The 19,654-nt window shown below is 38.7% G+C and overlaps 1 protein-coding gene across 1 annotated transcript in view; it reads right to left on the bottom strand.

Moving 5' to 3' along the window:
- Positions 1 to 5,568, bottom strand: part of LOC116910959 (cyclin-G-associated kinase-like) — a 36,955-nt gene extending 31,387 nt beyond the window's left edge. Inside the window, 2 exon segments of the mRNA XM_032914686.1 lie at positions 2,763 to 2,963; positions 5,520 to 5,568. Coding sequence (XP_032770577.1) covers positions 2,763 to 2,963; positions 5,520 to 5,568 — 250 coding nt within the window.
- Positions 5,569 to 19,654: the final 14,086 nt, after the last annotated feature.

Here is a 19,654-nt window from a genome sequence, read left to right as displayed (position 1 = left end):
AAGGAGAACAACACCTACTTAGTTGCTGCCCAGGACTGGAAGTGCTATTTGCACATGTGATAAGAAGCACAAGGGCCCTAGGCCAAACTCGGAGGGCCATATCACCAAGGGCTGTTATCAAGCTGCTCCCGTAATAAAATTTAGAATTCCCAATTGTCAGCAACTACTCCAGAAAGTTCACCCACTATGCTTGCCTAACAATAGATTGGGGAAGGGTAACTCTAGAAACTGCAGACAAAATGGCTGCAACAATAGCAGCGAAAATGCCAAGGTCTTTCCCAGAACAGTTTAGGATCGGCTATTCTTCTCTGGAACAACTGGCAGTCAATGGAACCATGTTTGAGATCTGCACAACCAGGGCAGAGTTCCCCAATCCACAGCAGTTTCACACAGATGGCATTTCTGTGAAACTACAGACTGCAAAATGACAACACCAGTCAAGGTGGCAAGAGCCACCAGGGGAATGAGGGGGGGCAGTGGTAACAGCTGGAGTCCAGTTTTCTCTGGCAAGCAGTGGTGCACAGAGGGTTGGGGTGCAGGCCACGGTGGGATGGGACACGCAGTAGCAGTAACAATGACTGCAGCAATGCCAAGATCTCTGTGATGACAAAAGATGAGAGGAAATCCTCCATCTTCCTCTAAAATCAAAGGAATTAGTCCAGGGACCCAAACCAGGAGAACTGAATCTTCATCCTCCCAGGATCAGCATGTCTCACCAGCCACTCAGGCAGCTGGCACACTCCTGTAGCATCCTGTAGAAAAAACACAAACATGCCCTCTTCCCCATAAAAATACCTGGACAGGATCATGTCAATATGTGGACCCTTTTACTTTACCTAGGCAGAAGTATGCCTAGTTGTAGGGTGCCGTAGACATTCAGAGTGTTCCTTGGCATCCAAATTTTAAAATTGAAATAAAAAGAGCATTATTTAAATAATAGTATAGCATACAGGGATATAACTTCCCCTTTTTACTGATTACGATATTGTTAAGATTTTATTTATTAAGGTAAGTCCTCGAGGATTAAATTGAGGACACTGAGCACTTGTATATATAAATTGACTTGTAAAACAAATTATTGTCTCCAGCATTATTGTTTTGGTGATATAAAAGAATGAGATTTTTTTGACTAATTGTTCTTATGTAAGGGCTACAATCTGCCTGGTATTGTTCACTACCCTTGTTAAGGGATCCAGGCAATTCAGTTTGAGTTCTTAAATGGCCTATAAAGGAACAGTACTTAGTGCTCTTAACCACTAAGCCATCTCTCCAGCCCCTCACGAACTTTATTTACCCAAACATAAGCATTAATTAGAAATGCCAAATCCTGTAAACATGGCCCAGATTTAACCTTACTTAGAAATCCCTGAGCTGACAGGGCAAGGCTGGGAGTTGAGAGTAAGGAAATGGAGTCTTCCTCTTTTCATGAGTGTGTGCTATCAACTCCATTATCATTTTCAAAGAGCTGTCTATGGTTTTGTTTAGTTGTCTGAGCCAAAGCACTGAAAGGACAGTGAGTTGTCAGACATTCAAACTGAAATCATGACTCACTTATTTTATATAGAAAACTTGCCTCCAATAAAGCGTTAACTAATTGTAAAATTTGAGGGTTAGAACTATCTAAAAAAAAGGAAAACTTTTTAATCAATTGTAAACCACAAGCCACACATTGGCTATCACTACATGAATTGAAAGATTGATTTTTTAACACTTAAAAAACAGCGTCTATAGCATGTAATTCAATAATCTGTGCTGAACAAGGGGAAACTCTAGAGAATAAACAAGTGGTCCAATCACATATGTAGCATTTTCATTAGATGAACCACTTATTCTATGGGTTGCATGCACAAATTTACAGTAAATACAAAAGCATGCAAAGAGTAAAATCATCAATTTTGCATGAAAAATTTGTATATGTGATAGGGCAATTACAGTATTTTGTAATAACCCATTTAATTGCTGTTTGGAATAAGATATGTTTAACCAGGTTTCTTTTTCTAAAATACTTTCAAGACTCTAGCCTACAATTCTGTATTAAGTCAACTGAAGCTTTATCTCCAATGAGGATAACAAAGACCTAAGTCCTCTGGTAAGGTGAGGTACTTAGCCAATTAACATATCCTTAGAAGCTTAAAATTAGTTTCAAATATTAAAAAGGGAATGTTGAATTTTTTTTGCAGCAACAGCTACTCCCCAAATATTAAAGCTCATTGTGAGAGTAAAAGTTTGTAGAAAAATTTCCATATACACTGAAAGATTCAATTTTCTAATTTCTTACATTGAAGAAGCAACAAAATTACATAATATAAGGCTAATAGTCATGCTTTTGTTAAAATTTTTTAATGATATCACTTCATGAGTTCTCTAAAATTATAAGCAAGCTCACAAAATATAAGCTCTGGGGATGACACGTATCTCACAGAGGAGACAGAGTCGACCCCGAGCCCAATTAGGGGAAGGGATTTATAGGGAAAATTACATAGGCAGTTAGCAACAGTCACACAAAGCAATTTCATTGGTTTGTAACTTGGACTCAGTTCAACTCTAGGCCACCCTCCTACTGGGGCAAAAAGTAATAAGAGAATAACTAAGGGTCCTAGGAGCGTGGAAATTATTCTCACATCCCCAAGCAGAACAGTACAAACTTTCTAAGCCCCCACAATGCTGGATGTTAGCCTGGTCTCGGCTATCTCGGGGACAAATGTAAAACCTCAGTCTCCCCAATTGGCACCTTGCTTCTGGACTTCCGCATCCGAACTTACCCCCAGATGAAAATCTCTTTGGGACTTCTAGAGGCATACTCTGAGGATCTGTGTCAGAAATGTCCCAGGTGTCCAGCCCAGCTACCAACTTACAAAAAACAGGGTTGAGAGTGGGCCACCATGTGTATGGTGGGGTCACCATGGAGATGGACCATATTACCTCCCCGGCCTGGAAGGAAACTTGCCAAATCAGTTTCCAAGCTTAAGGGGATTAACAGTTTTTTCTAACTTCCATTCATTACTGATAACATCTGGTGCTGTCTTCAAATGGGAGGCATGGACCCATTTAGGAATCCCATCTACCTTAACAACAAAGGGAGTGGTTAACAGTACTAGATAGGGTCCTTTCCAGTGAGGTCCTAAATTCTCAGCCTGGTGTCGCTGGACCAGGACTGTGTCTCCCTCTGGAAACTGGTGAGGCGCCCTGGACTTCCAGTCTTATATGTGTCCTTCACTTGGCTCCAAATTCCACTTTGAACTGTGTCTAAAGCCTTTAAATGAGCAAACAGGGTTTTAGGAAAAACCTCAGTGTAGGGGACCCTGCCCGATTCAATGAAAGAGAGGGCTCCCATACATAATCTCATAAGGTGTTAGGCCAAAAGGGTCAGGAGTGTTTCATATGCGGAACAGAGCAAAAGGAAGAAGGACAGTCCAGTCTTCCCCCATCAGTCTCTAAGGCCAATTTTGTCAAGGTCTCCTTTAGAGGTTTATTTATCTTTTTAATCTCCCCTGATCTCTGTAGTCTCTTCAGGGACATGGGTAAGGCTGAATCTCGAAGGGGCATTTCTTGCTCTGAAGAGAGCAAGAGGGAAGGAGTGCCACACAGTCTGCGCCAGTCCTCGTGGTCAATTTGGTCAAGGTCTCTTTTAGAATTTTATTTATTCTACCTGTCCTGAACTTTGAGGTATGTAGATGTAATATAATTTTTAATTGACCTATAAATACCTGGCCACACCTTGGCTTACCTTGGCAACAAAGGCAGGGCCATTGTCTGACCCAATTATCTTGGGCACTCCAAACAGGGGGAAGATATCTTCCATTATCTTCTTGATGACTACTGAGGCTGTCTCTTGCTTGGTGGTGAAATCTTCTACCTATTCCTGAAAAGATATCTATAAACACTAGGAGACATTTGTAACCATCTTTTCCTGTTTTTTTTTTTTTTTTTTTTTTTTTTTTTTTTTTCAGGAGGGACCCGAACCCAGGGCCTTGTGCTTCCTAGGCAAGCGCTCTACCACTGAGCTAAATCTAACCCATCTTTTTTCCTGTTTTTATCTCTGTGAAGTCCAATTCCCAGTAGGATCCAGGCCATTTCCCACGGAGCCTCCTGCCAGAGTCAACTTTCCTGAAAACAGTTACCTTTTGGCATGGTATACATCAGTGAACTATCTGTTCTATGAGATATTTGAGACTTGTGACATAATAGTTAGTTTTTGAAAACATCTGGATGAGTTTGCTTACCCCTAAGTGAGTCCATTGATGCATTTTTTTTTTTTTTTTATCATGGCCTCTGCCTATTTTTGTAGCAGGATCTTCTTTCCTGTTGAGGTGTACCAGAGTCTCTTCCTTGTCCTGGCTGGGTTATGGTGGGCCCTTAACAATGCCCTTCTCTTTTTTCTTGTCCTCAGATGTCAGCAGGCCCCTCTGCTGATGGGCTGTGGCAAAGCCATACCTGCTGTCCACATAAATGTTAAGTCTCTTTCTCAGCTCAAGGGCATTGGTGAGGGGAACGAGCTCTACCGTCCGAGTAGAGGTGCCTTCTGGTAGGGCCTGAGCACATATGACTCTGTTTCCATCTACCACTGCTGCTCCAGCTATCTTTTCCCTTCTCTAAGAAGTTGTTCTCATCTATGAACCAGATGGCATCTACCCCTTCTGGTTGCTGGTCAGTCAGATCTTTTTGCCACCCCTGTGCTATAATGAGCACCTGCTAACAGTGAAGGGTGGTCTAGGTCGGTTTCCGGGAGCAGTGTTGCAGGGTTTAGACTCATAGGGGCAGTCTGGGATCACAAGGAACAAGTGGGATACCCGGCACATGCCAAGGTCCACCTTTCTTCGGTTAGTCCATGAGTATTATTTGCTGCTGATAGTCCCCTGTACTCAAGGTCTTTTGCTGGACACTAGCCCATTTGGTCATAGAGTGTTGGGTCCCGGTATTCACAAAACAACTGGGCGGGCTTCCATTCTATCTTTGCGCATAGCCAGCACTCTAGGACTGAGAGGCTTGCCTTCGGGGCTGCTGGTGGAGAGGCCCCTCTTGTTCTTCCTGAGGCAGTCCCTTACCCAGTGTCCTTTTTCTTCATATTAGGCACATTGATATTTAGCCAGGAATTCTCTTCTGTTGCCAGGTACTGTCTTCCTAGGTCCCCTAATTACTGTGGCCAGTATATGTTCCTCTCCTGTCTTTTATCTCTCTTTAGCTCTCTAACCTCCTCCTCTTGTCTCTTTTCTTCCCTAGCTTCCTGCTCTTTTTACCTTCTTCCCTCTTTATCTTCCTCAATCTCTCTATTATATCTTCTGCATCTTCCTCTGCAGCTACTAGATGCTGTCCACTTATGTGCACAGACCCTGAACCACACTTTTACCTTACTTTCTCTGCAACTTACACTAACTCTCATCAACTTAACTTAACCCTTCAAATTTCTGTAACTTTTTCTTCATATTTTTTTCCTTATCTTAGCCAGATTGGTGGGGCATTTTCCAGCCCCTCAGAGACCCACCCTTGGAGCCTGGAGGTAGACCTGGTGCACTCCCTACCTTCAGGGGTATTGAAGTCAACAGTCAGGCGTGAGGGACTTCCATCCATGTCTCGAACATTTTTTCTGGCCTCTAGTAGGATTCTGTCTTTCCTTGGTGGTAAAGAAGACCTGTAACAGTGACTAACAAGCATCTCAAAATGGGATGGTGAGAAAACAAGAAGATAATCTTGAGAATAGAGGTCCACTGAAGAGGACAAATAGCCTTTAGTCACACAGCTAAACCAAGAGGCCATTTTTGGGACAAAAAGACAGTTGTAAAAATAAGCACAGGCTTTGTTCCTGTGAAACAGAAAGGCAAGCAGAGAGGCATTTGATCTGTTACCGACTTTCTCTCTGGACTTAGATTTTACTTAAAGAGTACCTCCCTTCAGTGTCAGCTTGGGGACTCTGCCTCTCAAGAGACCCAACCTCTAAACGTCACTAGGTTTCCAGTAAGAACTAATAACAAAAGGGTGGTGAAATGGTTAGGACCTGGGTGCTAGCTGTCAAGTGGCTGACAAAAGAATTGTAACCAGTTCATCTGGGACTTTCAGGACCTCAGTAGCAGCCCTTTACCAAACTGTCTCACTGGGTTAAAGGCCCATGCAAAAGAAAACATAAATCCTGACCTTGGCCACAGACAAAGCCTGAATTCTATATTTTGACTGACAAAACAAAGTTCTTCACAGTTCATTGTAGATTCTTTTTGACACTATTTTAGGGGCTTCTCTGCCCCCCAATATAAGGCATTTGACCACAGGGGCTGGAACTGGCTGCTGAGGGGATAGGATCAAAGGCACTCTCCATGTCAATGATGACTAACAGGGAAAGTTACTTAAAGTTGGAGATCAACTCCTCTCTTGGAATAAGGCCAGCACATAAGGCAGACTTCCTTAAAGAACTTCTCTTAATGAACGCTCTCCTTCTGTGAGCAAGTGTTGAAGGTTTGGCCACTGAGGGCAGCAACTGGAATTTTTTTTCAGGGCCAATATCTCATAAAACAACCACTAACTCCACACTATCTTTTTGCTGTCAAAGCATCAACCCCGGCTGGCCTATCACCTTGAAACTCCTCTTACGCTGACTTGGCCTGAGATACGCCGCTGCACAAGTGCAGCCTACAGCTTGCTTCTAGTAGGCCTGCACACTTGCCACCCTCAGCCCCACACTTCTCTACTCTGTGCTGTTCCTTCCTTAGAAGCTGTGAATGTTTAAGCAACAGGGAGAATTTTTCTTCAGGATTTAAGGTAAAGCTTTCAGGTTTCTGTTAATGCCTGCTTCAGACAGGGTCACCAGGTAACCTGAAGTCCTTCATACACAACTTTTAACAGCAGCTAGACTGGACAAGGGGAGTAAAGGGAGGGGCATCTCTCCTTGGAGAGGAGGCACAAGAGAGAAAGATAAAACTCTCCAGCAGAAAACAATTTTCCTCAAGCAAACTATTTTTAACTTTTAAGTTAAGCACAAAGAGGACCAAGTAAAACTCTTTGACGAACAAAAAAAAAAAAAAAAAATAGTTCCATGATTTCAAACACAGTCGTCAGTCCAAGATTTCAGTCCAAATTCAGAAATGAAACAAAAGCCAAAAAGTCACTCGACAATACCACAGAAAACAAACCAGACAAACAAGACCAAGAGAAGTAATCCTAACAGATGCCTGATACCTTTCATCACCTGGCCCAAAGTGCAGCTTAACCTTAGCTGCTTCTGGAATGAGATGGACCATCTGATTCCACCTTCCAACAGGATTCCAGAGTGTCCTCTTGCCCTAACGTCCGTCCAATGGTCCACCGTCAAACACAAAGGGGTTGTCACAGCCTGCCCCAAAGAAAAAGAACACCAAACACAGAAAGAGAATACAGACAACAGACAGTAACATGTCCAAGCACACTTGTCCACACCTAGACTTAAATAGGCAGCCGAACGCGACCTCTGATGGAGTGGGATTCCTCGCCCACTCCGGCCTAGGTAAAAGGAGAACTCTGTCTCCTTTTCTCCAAAAATACCCACAGTCAGGTCCTCCTGACTGCCCACAGTATGGTCCTCCCAACTGCTCTCCACCTGTCGAACGTCTTCCAGTGCTGCAGCTTGTGCGCCCAGGGTGTCCCCCTTTCCGAGGCCAGAGGGTTCTCATGGACAGCAGAAGTGGCTACATGGAGTGGGATTCCAAGTCCACGCCCTTATTTCAAACCGATACTAACCAGAACCAGAAAAGAGACAGACACAGACAGCAGCCGCACACTCAGACAAAATTGAGGATCCCCCTTACTTCCAAGAAGGCCTTCGAAGTTGTGGGTGGTTGCGAGATCCCAGACGAGCCCCCAAATGAGTGACCACTGGGGTGGCGAAAAACCCCACTCAAATCTTGAGATGACGCAACCCCCGAGGAACTCACGAGAAACTGGTCTTGATGTAATAAACAAGAGGTGTATTTGAGGAACCAGAGCTCTGGGGACGACACGTCTCTCACACAGGAGACAGAGGAGTCGACCCTGAGCCCAACTAGGGGAGGGGATTTATAGGGAAAATTACATAGGCAGTTAGCAACAGTCACACAAAGCAATTTCATTGGTTTGTAACTTGGACTCAGTTCAACTCTAGGCCACCCTCCTCCTGGGACAAGCTGACCCAAATTCTCGTTTTTCTCAGGAATGTTGAGTCAGGCCCTATCGAGGCCAGATGGTTTGTGGTGGCTATAGCCAGACTACATCCCCAAAATGTTTTATGTTATTCTTTGCTATGAGGTGCACTTGTCCTCACAGCAGGGTCAGTGATGGATAGTTTAAAATATTTATTCTTTCAGTTTTACTTCTGTAGCCACAATTTCAAGTACTTTATTGGATGATATGTTAGAGAATGTACATCCTTGTCCTTTTGTGATTTTATTGGAACTAATTTCTCCATTTCCTTCAATCTTGCCTATATGCTTGCTGTATATTGCTTTTTTATGTATCCTTACTGTTTCTGAGACTTTCATAATGAAGGGATGTTGGATTTTGTCAAAGGCTTTTCAGCATCCAATGAGGTGATTATGTTTTGGTTTTTGATTTTAGTTTTTTATCAATTTATTTATATTGTGGATTACATTGAAAAATTTTTGTTTATTGAATTACCCCTCTATCTCTTGGATGGAAACTATGTAGTCATCGCTGTTAGAATTGTTTTAATTCACTTTGCATCCTGCTGCCTGCCCCTCTCCTGGTCACCTTCTCCAACAATGCTTACCTATCCCCTATTGCCATCCCCTTTTCTCTGAGTAAGTGGGGACTCTCTGGGTATTCCCTGCAACATGGCATTTCAAGTCTTAGAATAGCTATATGTTTCCTCTCCCATTGAGGCCAGACAAGGCAGCCTAGGTAGAAGAACATATCTAACATACAGGCAACAGGTTTTGGGATAGCCTCCATTTGAATTATTCAGGAACCATATAAAGACCAAGCTGCGCATCTGCTACATATATACAGGGAGGCCTAGGTCACACCCATGTGTGTTCTATGGTTGGTGTTTCAGACAGCGGATCCAGGTTAGCTGACTCTGTTGGTCTTACTATGTTGTCCCTACCCCTTATGGGCCTGCAATCCTTCCTCGTATTCTTACATGAGTCCAGAAACCACTCACACCATTTGGGTCTGGGTGTCTGTATCTGTCTGAATCAGCTGCTGTGTGGTATCACTCAGAATACAACATGCTCCTATCTGCAAGCCTAATAGAGTACCATTAATAGTGTTAAGTATTGGTGCTTGCACATGAAATGAATATCAAGCTGGGCCCGTTATTGGTTGACCATTCCCTCAGTCTCTGCTATTGGGACTCTGCTATTTTAATGATTGTCTCTACTTCCCTAGGGGTTATAGGTCTATGTAAATTGTTTATCTCATTTTATCTTAATTTTGGTAAATGGTATATACTCAGATAATTATGTATTTCTTTTAGATAGTTTGACTAATGTTTTATAAATTTTATTGACTTTCTCAAAAAGGCAAATTTTTGTTTTCGCAATTCTTTAGATAATTCTCATTTCTTTTTATTGATTTCAGCTCTCAGTTTAATTATTTCCTTCTATATTCTCCTCTTTTGTGTGCTTATTTCTTTTGGTGGGGGGATTCAGTGACCAGGTTAGCAAGCGTTCTGACAGGTGCTGGTATAACTGCTAGAGTAGGGAGTATGCAAAACTTCTGGGTGCTAGGTTAGGGCAATGAGAAGGATTGAATATTGGACTTAGGGTTGTAGGAGAGTATCTGGTATATTACAAACCATTACAAACAATCAGAATGTTTTCTGGTGTTCTTTTTTAAAATTTATTTATTTGACTTTTATTTTTACACTCAGAATTTTATTCACCTCCTGGCCCAACCTCCAAAAATTCCACATTCCATACCTCCTGTCTGCTACCTTTATATCCACTAGGTCGTCCCCACACCACCCACACAGCCAAACCCACCCACCCCACCAAACATTTATATGCCCTGGGGCCTTAATCTCTTGATGTTAGATACATCTTCTCTGACTGCATGCAGACCCTAAAGTCCTCTGCTATATATGTGTTGAAGGACTCATATCAGCTGGTATATGTTGCCTGGTTGGTGATCCAGTGTATGAGAGAACTCATTTGTTGAAGTTAAGTGAGACTGCTGGTCCCCTTATAAGGTCACCCTCCTCCTCAGTTTCTTGCAGCTTTTCTCTAATTCTACCACAAGGGTCACCAGCTTTTGGTGATTAGTTGGGTAGAAATATTTGCATCTGACACTTTCAGATGCTTGTTGGGTCTTTTGGAGGGCAGTCACAATAGGTAATTTTTTTGTGAGTGTTTTGTAGCCTCAGTAATTGTGTCAGGCCTTGCCCTCTCCCCCCCACTCCACACCTGCCACCTTGAGCTGGATCCCCTCTTGGGACGGTTCCTGTACCTTCTTTTCCTCAGGCTCTTCTCCATTTCCATCACTGTAGTTCTTTCATATAGGAACAATTATGTGTCAGAGATTTGACTGTGTGATAAGAATCCTATTCCTCTCTTGATGCCCTGTCTTTATGCTGGATCCTTGAGTCCTTTATACAAAATATATTTGAAATTTCTTCTTTCAGCCTAATTTTTAAATTTTTTTTGAAAATATTTTCATGAAATATATTAACACATGAATATATATTTATACATACGTATGCATATTCACAAAATTATATACAATATTTATTTTATATTATATAAAATATATTATATTTTGTAATAATAAATTATATATAATATATTATATAATATAACATATATATGTATGTTCACAAAATTATATATAATATATTATATATAATAGATAACATTTGTTTATAATATATAATAATACATATATTTTAACTTTGGTAAATGGTATATATATATACTTTTTTGCAAGATGTGTATGTGTGTGAGTGTGTTTGTGTGTGTGTCTGTGTGTGTGTGTCTGTGTGTGTGTACATACACCACACACCAAGTGGTTTCCACAGAGTATTACTATCTCTTGTAACAGAGAAGATGCTTACTGTGTGTTTTCTGAGAAAATAAATGATAACATATGAATTTGTCAATCTCTAATCATTACACATTTCTCTTAATAATTTATGAAAACTGTATCAGTTTCATACCAGTAGTACCATATTTTTTCCAAATTTTGGTCAGTTGTATGCAGAATATGAATACATAACTCTTTCTATTTAACACTGCACAAGCTAATGCTTGAACACCAAATTTTCAGGTGGTGGCATGATTTGACTTAAGGCTATGGAGGGAGAACTTTCATGTAGAATGGAGTCTCACTTCCTGTGTATCTCTACTTCCTGATTGCTCAGGTATGATTAAGCAGCCTCATAATCTTGTTGCTATGGTCTCAGGATTCTTTACTATAATAGATTACATCTTCAAAAATGAGTCAAAATAAATCTTTTTTCAGAAGTTGCTTTGTTAAATTTTTACTCATAACAATAATAAAAAACATAAGTCAATAACCATACCAAAATAAACCAAATAAAGCCATAGCAAAGCCTAAGTATAAATAGCTTTAATAATTAAGTCCAGACTATAGGGAGAAATCAGGATTATTACATAACTCAAACAGCAACCAGAAAGGTTGCTTTTAGGAAATTATTGCAGGTATTAAATAAGATGTAAATTCTTATAAGATAATATTAATAATATATTAATAAGAAATTCTAAGACCAGAAAATAAATTTAGGTTTGTGTAGAATGCATGGTTTTTAAGACTGTGACAGAATAGCTGGTATAATCTAATGCTATCAACAGAAAAGTTCTGTTTGCCCCACACTGATATATATGGCAAGTACAAATAGCACACAGTATAGCTTCTGTTAATGGCCTTGTAGCAAATATTTGAGAGTATCAGAAAGAAAACAACCAACATCAAAACATAAATCAGAATAGTTAGAGCATGTTGTACCTTTTCCTTTTATAGAAAGCCTCTCTCAATAACTTCATTCTTTTTAGAGGGTAGATGCACTGATGCAAGAGATTCTTCCTAAGAAGATGAGACACAGGTTTACTCAGTAGCAAATTTACCAAAGCCTCGCTCAGTGAAACTGAGTTTATTAGGATTAGTTACATGAGTGTGGGTGAGAGGTTACTTAGCAGTAGGGAAGCATGGGCAACAGCCCATGCTTCACATAAAAGCCCATGGATGAGTATCCTCAAAAGTTTGATGTGTCTCCTTTCTGAAGTCCTGCTGGTCAATCTCTTCCAGCAACCATTTGTTGCTTTTCATACTCTTAGGTGGGGTCCTAGTGAATCCTATAAAGTTCGTCTTCCCCATATATGAGAGTCTTCATCCTCCTGGAAGAACCATTTCAAATTTGAGAACATTTCTATATATTATCATCTCCCAACTTTGTCATTCTGATAACCAAGATTCAAAATCACTACCACCATGTCAAACTGGTATGGCAAGGAACAGTGGGAAACTGTAAGCTTTTTTCTTCTCTATCAAGAAATCTTACTTTACTTATGGTAGAGCAGAAAACACTCATCTCTGTGACAAATTACAAGTAACACTGAGTTCTATTTTCAAAGTAGTGAATCAGACCACAAACATCAATATTGGCATAGCCGGAAAGCATAAAATCAATATTTTCGTGTATGCTGATTCTACTCTATGAAATATTTGTCCATGAAATGTAATTGATAGAACCCCTGTGGGCTTCAGAGAGTTATAATATCCATCTAATTTTCAATGCATCACAGCTTTCTCAACAGTCATTCACACACAAAACTAGAGGCAAGAAAGTTTCAAGGTTAATTCATCCAATCTATTTTGATTATGTGATTCTATCTAAATTTTCATTACTTTCAGATAAATGAAAAGAAATCACAATACAAATCAGAGAGAAAAATAATAAGAAAGGGCAATGCAGAATTTGCTAACTAGAACTCATCTACCCTCACTCAGCTTGGCCTGTGGTTGTGTAGGAATCAAAATGCCAAATAGAATTCAGAATACCTTTGCACTAAACCTCTAGTAATAGGTCAGAAGTCTCCCATACTGTAGATCTGGACCATGTTGGACTGGTTTATTTGTTTGGGCAACACTATGAATATAAAATTTTAAACAGAATTGAGGAGAAGAAAGAGAATGCTAAATGCTAACAGGATAGTACTTTTTGGCACGGTAAAATAAGTAGGACTATATTAATTATAGCAGTATTTCTGTGAATTTGTTCTGTGTGTATGAGTTTTGTGTGTGTGTGCGTGTGTGTGTGTGTGTGTGTGTTCAATATTATTACGTACATACGTACAAGGGTGTGTGCACTTATTCAGGCAAATTTGGAGGCTAGTGATCAGGTTCAGGTGTCTTCCTCTGCAGCTTACCACATTCTTTTGGAACATGGTCTCTTACTGAATTCAGAGATCATTGCTTTGGTTAAACTGGCTGGCCATTGAATACCAGGGATATACTTTTGCCTGTCTCTCCATGCTAGAATCAAGGTATACCATTACATGTGGCTTTATGCTGTGAATTTGGGATTTGGACTTAGGTCTTCTTGATTTTATGGCAGCCAATCTAACTCCTGAGCCTTTTCTGTAGCCCAAAAGAACCAATTTTTTAAACAGATAATGATGTTAAATTCTTCTTCCAACTTGATGTATCCAATTTGCCAATGTATATTTCAGAAACATGGACAGACACAATAATACATCCCCAAGATGAGATAGACATTCTGTACTCTGCTCTTTCCTTCAGACTTCTCAGGGCTGTTGGCTGCTGTTCACAGTGTCTTTTCATTCCTGTAGCCATTTTTTGATCTTTTATGACACTTTTATGATCTTTTTTTCTGCATGACCACATTGCTTATTTCTTCAGGACACAGTACATATCAAGGAATAAATAATAGGTAATCTATCCCCCTACTGAAGGAAACAAAAACACATGGTGAAATAAAAGTTTAAACAACATGGTATCCATGTGGTTAAACAGGACAAATCAATTACATAGTAGCAACTTGTTAGTAGAAAAAAATAACAATAAAGGTGATTATTATATAAGTCACTTCATAGACAGCTCTGGAAAAACCACAACTTTGAACTGATCTTGTGTAAACTCCTTTTTGGTCAATTATATGCACTTTAAATTAGGGTGAATACAGCAAAACACAACACAGCTTGCACAGCACACCATAGCACAACACAACACAGTACAGCACAGGAAAATACATCTGCCAATGACTCTGCAGATGTTTAATTTCCAGTCCCTATACAACATTCTAACTCTGAAGCAAGAGCTGTAATCCATTACCTATCCTATCTAGTTTGTCAGAAAAGCTAACCTTTTGACAAAGCAAAATAAGAGAGCAAAGCAGAATATAAATCTGAAAACTTAAATATTAAATAGACTTTTTCTAATTTGCTAAAAATGATAACAATGTATATTTATATATACACAGTACATAATGCATGTAGAATGCAGGCATCAACAGCTCTGATGCAGAAACTGTTAACTCATTATTAGTCACCAAATAAAGGTTAATTATAAGGTTATGAAACTATGCCAACTTTGGTCCAAATTTATTGTCCTACGTGAATCGTAAATTCAAGTCCACAGCAACGCCCATAATAAAGTGAACTGTACTAAAGCTTGAAATGTAAGTGAACTGTGCTCTTATGACCAAAGAGCAGAGCCTGAGCCAATTGTGAGGGCTGATATCCAGCCAAACATTGTCTACAAGTATGGCTAAGGCAAGTGACAAGTACATCCAGATAGATTGTCATTTTCTTCTTTATAGCCATAACTATAAACTGTACATATGAGAGGAAGGGGTATTCTGAGCCATTTTAATCTTTTTCCATTCTAATTCTATGATGTTTGTGAAAGCCAATTAAGAATACTGTGTTAGCTACCCAAAGACTATACATGGACTGACCCTGGGCTCCAACCTCATAGGTAGCAATGAATAGCTTAGTAAGAGCACCAGTAGAAAGTGAAGCCCTTGGTCCTGCTAAGACTGAACCCCCAGTGAATGTGATTGTTGGGAGAAACGCGTAATGGGGGGGGTTGGGAAGGAGAAGGGCACCCATATAGAAGGGAGAGGTAGGTTAGATGATGTTGGCTTTGAAACCGAAAGGAAATAACAATCAAATGTAAATAAGAAATATTCAAGTTAATAAAGAAAATGTAAAAAAAAAAAAAAAAAAGAATACTGTGTTAGCAATCTTCCTGTCACTATGACAAAATACTAGAGGCAAACAACTTAAAAGGAGTTCTCACTTGGTCTCTGAATCATTTGGAATAATAGCTGCTTATATCATAACAGCCCAGAAATAGAGAAAACTAAAGAGCCAGAGAAAAGCATTCTCTACAAAATATTTTATCTATACTTCCAAGATGCCCTGTTATATTATTTAACATCAACAAATATAAAGATATATCTATTTACCCCAATGAAAATGGAAGACAAACAAATGGTTATATGTATGTCCTTCTTGATCAAAAATGTTTTCATTATTGTTATTTATAGAGCATGCCATAATGCGACTTACAATAACAAAAATTATTCAACTGAAGGTTCATTAGGGAAATCTTCATCCCATAATGGGTTACAATTAGCATTACTATAGTGTGTCATCCACAGAATTCATAACTCACTAAATGCTGCTTTGATGAATACTCTCCTGGAGAGATATGGTCATCCATGATTTATTCATAAAATATCTTAAGTCAAATTCTTGCGTCATATGTAAAGTTAAATAGGGGAGCGACTCAGGATGTTCTTATGATGATTCAGCATCATGAGTCCTGAGACTATAGGAACTCCTCCTATTCCACATGAAACACTGAGAATCCCAATATTACGAGGGTCTTATCAGTTTCACTAATTCAATTAATCAAAAATAATATGCAATGTGGAAGAAAAGAAACAGCTGCAAAATAGAGATTTCTTCCTTTTCTTTTAATATTCTGTCTATACCCTCATCTACAATATTCTCTGATTCATTTGTGGGATATATGATTATGTTCATAGAAGTCAAATCATTAGGATGTTATGACAAAGACTCAGATATTCATTTCTAGTAGTTCAATCTAATATGAGGACATTTTTTTCAGTAGCTGTAGTTTGTTACAATATTTTTTTGAATATGCCTAAAATTATCTTTAACCCACAGTCCTAAGCATAAATGTTTAAAAAACATTTAAAGAACACAACATGATATGTGGTCAGCATGAACGGGAAATATCAGCTGAATATCTCTGAGATCTGTGATGGAAGAAAATCAATAAAATTATCCCTAGTGACATTTTTATACACACATAGGTTGGTGATTGCACAATTGTCACCAAAGACTTGCTGGCATGTGGTAGGAATAAATGGAGAAACCGTCAAAAAAAATTACACACAGTTAAAGCACAATTGAAGATCATCAGGTCCCTCACCTTGGAGAATATAAGCCTTGGAGGAATGAATAATTTTGGCAAAAGAAGAGAGCAAAGCCCATAAATATGACCTAAGTAGGGGTCATAGTGACTCACAGAGGTACAAGCACCAATTATAAAGTCTGCTTGTATCTGCAGTAAGTCCTTTGGATACACATTATGGTTATTACTTATTATTGTCATGCAATTCGTAACAGTGGGTGTGAGGGTATTTTGTACTTATCTGCCAGAATTTGACTAAAGATTAACTGTGTGTGATACTCTTTCATCTCAGACATAAGAATGTGAACCTAGCATGCAACCGAAATTTAAATGTATTCCACATTGCTGGGCAGGCAGAGTCTCACAGAACACTGGGTTTTGACCACCATCTAATGTAGGCAAGTCAATGAATCCTTGTCCACTGTGATATCCTGTCTCAGAAAAGAAGGTAGGTGGCTTTTGAAAACAAAAACAAACAAACAAAAACAAGCAGAAAAATCTCTCTGAACATGCATGCATACAGATGCCCATGTTCACAAACATGTTCACAAGTATACATATGAGCGTGTGTATGTATCAACACTGACAAACCTGTACATATATAACAAATACAAGTATACCAGCCTTGTATAGCAAGCTTTGTAGAGCTTCGGGAACAATCCATCTTAATTACTACCCACTGATTGGTAACCCTATATGGCTAGTTCTGTAATAAAACTTCATTTTCTGTCTTTGTATAATTATCTCTATTATAGATATCTCTGTTGTGCGTTTCTTGACTTTAAGTAACAGACTATAAGGAGCTCCTTTACAATATTGACTTTTCAGGCCAAGGAGGGATTCTCAACTTTGTCAAATGAGACATTCTCCCTTGTTCCTCCTTAAAGCTAAAATAATACTCTAAGAGTTATCAAATCCTAGAGACCTAACCAACCCAACATTCTACATAAGTCCATTCATCAGGAAAGCACATTTTACCTTCAAAGTATCCAAAAAGAGGGCTGAAATGTAGCAACTAATAGGAAAATCAATCAATGTATCCCAAGATTTTGTAATTATCAGCAAATTAACTGTGAAACAAAAATATGATTTTATTGTTCTTAATCAATCTTTTTTTTTCCATTTTTGGTATTGTAACAACACAAATAAATATTGTTCCAAACCTCATAAAAAGTGCCAAATACAAAGCATTGAATTTCAGGTTTTTTTCCCTAACAATCTGTATCTTCTTTAAACAAGGAGAAAGTTTATTAGTTACCAAATAACATACTACTTTTATAAAATTGTATTGATATTTGTTGTGATTCTCTGCCCAACTGAACAAAATTCACATTGTTTATCACATAGTGTAATAAAAGCTAGATAGCAACAGGGACTTTTTCTTGACTATAGAAATGTTTTGTTGGCCTAATTAAAATCCCTAAGAGATGTTTTAAATCTTGTTAAAAAACAAACAAACAAACAAAAGGAAAAAAAACAAAACTGAAGAACACATCAGGATCAGAGGGTAAATGGGAAGGAACCCTTAGATCCAACATAAAAATGTGGTTATATTACTATTCAACAGGTATAATGCTGGAGAATGTTTGCTTATTCCTTTCTAGTTAATACTCATAGTAACAAGCAATAAGTACTAAGTAAGTTCTAGTTCGTTGCTTTGCATTCTTGTGAGTACTGACACCTGTTCAATCAGAGAACTTCCCTAAGTGACCAAAACCACAGAGCATCCCCCATCCTTGCAGCTCCAACTGATGGTTAGGCTGTGTGTGTTCTTTAGAATGAAGTTTAGTGGCATGTGACTTTCATTATTTGGTTTTCTTTTATTGATATTCTTGCTTCCAAGTTTTCTATAAATAAATGTGTCTGCCATGTGAGATTGTCTCCATTTTTTCTTTTGTAAGGTGTCTTAATATTGTCCTTCATGTTGTTTCTAAACATTTCCTAAAAACAATTTTAAGGAAGTCAGGATAAGTATTGAATTCATGGAGACTTTTGTAACTACAAAGCTAAAAGTTGTCTTGTTCTGTCTGGAAACTATTGACATTTACTATGTATGCCCTTTACACCACTATAGTGTGAGAAAATCTTTATTGCTGAGCTAAATGACCGTGACTCATTGAACTTTTTCAGGAAACTATTTCAGGTTTAGAGTAACAGCACATCAAAGAAGGGAATAAGGGCAGGAACTCAAGGTTGGAATCTAAAGGCAGGAATGGAAATAGATTCCATGGAGGAATGCTGTTTACTGGCTTGTTTTTTATGGCTTGCTCAGCCTGATTTCTTTTAGAATACAGGATCATTCAAAGTGAGTGACACTGCCACTGTAAGCCCTGCCCTCCCAGATCAATTACCTAAGACTTTTCCAGACAAAATTAGATGAAGGCATTTTTCAATTGAGGTTCATATTCCCAAATTTCTCTACCTTGTTGAATGTTGACAACAACAACAACAACAACAACAAAAACAACAACAACATCAACAAAAGAAGAGAAAAGAAAAAGAAACAAATAAAAATCCTCTATTAATCATAAAATTATTCCTTCAATGACATGTCACTCTCTATTGTGTAAAGCTTTAAATCCTGAATAGATCATAAGATCTTTAGCATTCTGATTACTCAGACAGTGGTTTTTCAAACAGTTTTATGTAGTAGTAAAAGTTTAGGAATAACAAAAAAAAACTGATGTTGGGGAATGGGGAGATAGAGATTGAGACGACTGTACCATCCCAAGATCTAGTATATAAGCAAGGTATAGCAACATGCACCTATAATCCTATTGTTGGAGGTGGTGGATGGCACAGATGTAGGTAGATCTCTGGAGTCTCAGACCCAGCCAGTCTAACAAGTCAATGAAATTCCAGTTTTATTGAGAGGCTCTGTATAAAAACACAAGTAAGGTAGTGAATAATAGAGAAAGACAGTCGATATCATTTTCTGGTCTACTCCCATGCATGTGTGTGCAACATGAATGTTTGTGTGATCACATAGAGATACAGACGTGCAACCACATTCAACAAGGAATGTATAGCACCATAATAATTATCTTATACTTGTTATCATTTCTTCATTGTGAAACATTCTCATATGCCATTTACTCAGTATGCATGTGTTCTTAATATATTTCTCACGGCTCAGATAAGTACTACTTGCTTTAACACAGTTGAATTTCTTAGCTTGGGTGATATTTCGGGAAACAAAGGAAATCAAAAACATGGCTGTATGTTTTCCAGCTTCCTTGACTGTGAACCAAATGTATCTTTGACAACTAGTAAT

This window comes from Rattus rattus, chromosome 10 (assembly GCF_011064425.1).
Source record: "Rattus rattus isolate New Zealand chromosome 10, Rrattus_CSIRO_v1, whole genome shotgun sequence".
NCBI classification, from domain to species: Eukaryota; Metazoa; Chordata; class Mammalia; order Rodentia; family Muridae; genus Rattus; species Rattus rattus.
The sequence above is the reverse complement of the archived record's forward strand: the minus strand, read 5'-3'. Positions and strand labels throughout refer to the sequence as shown.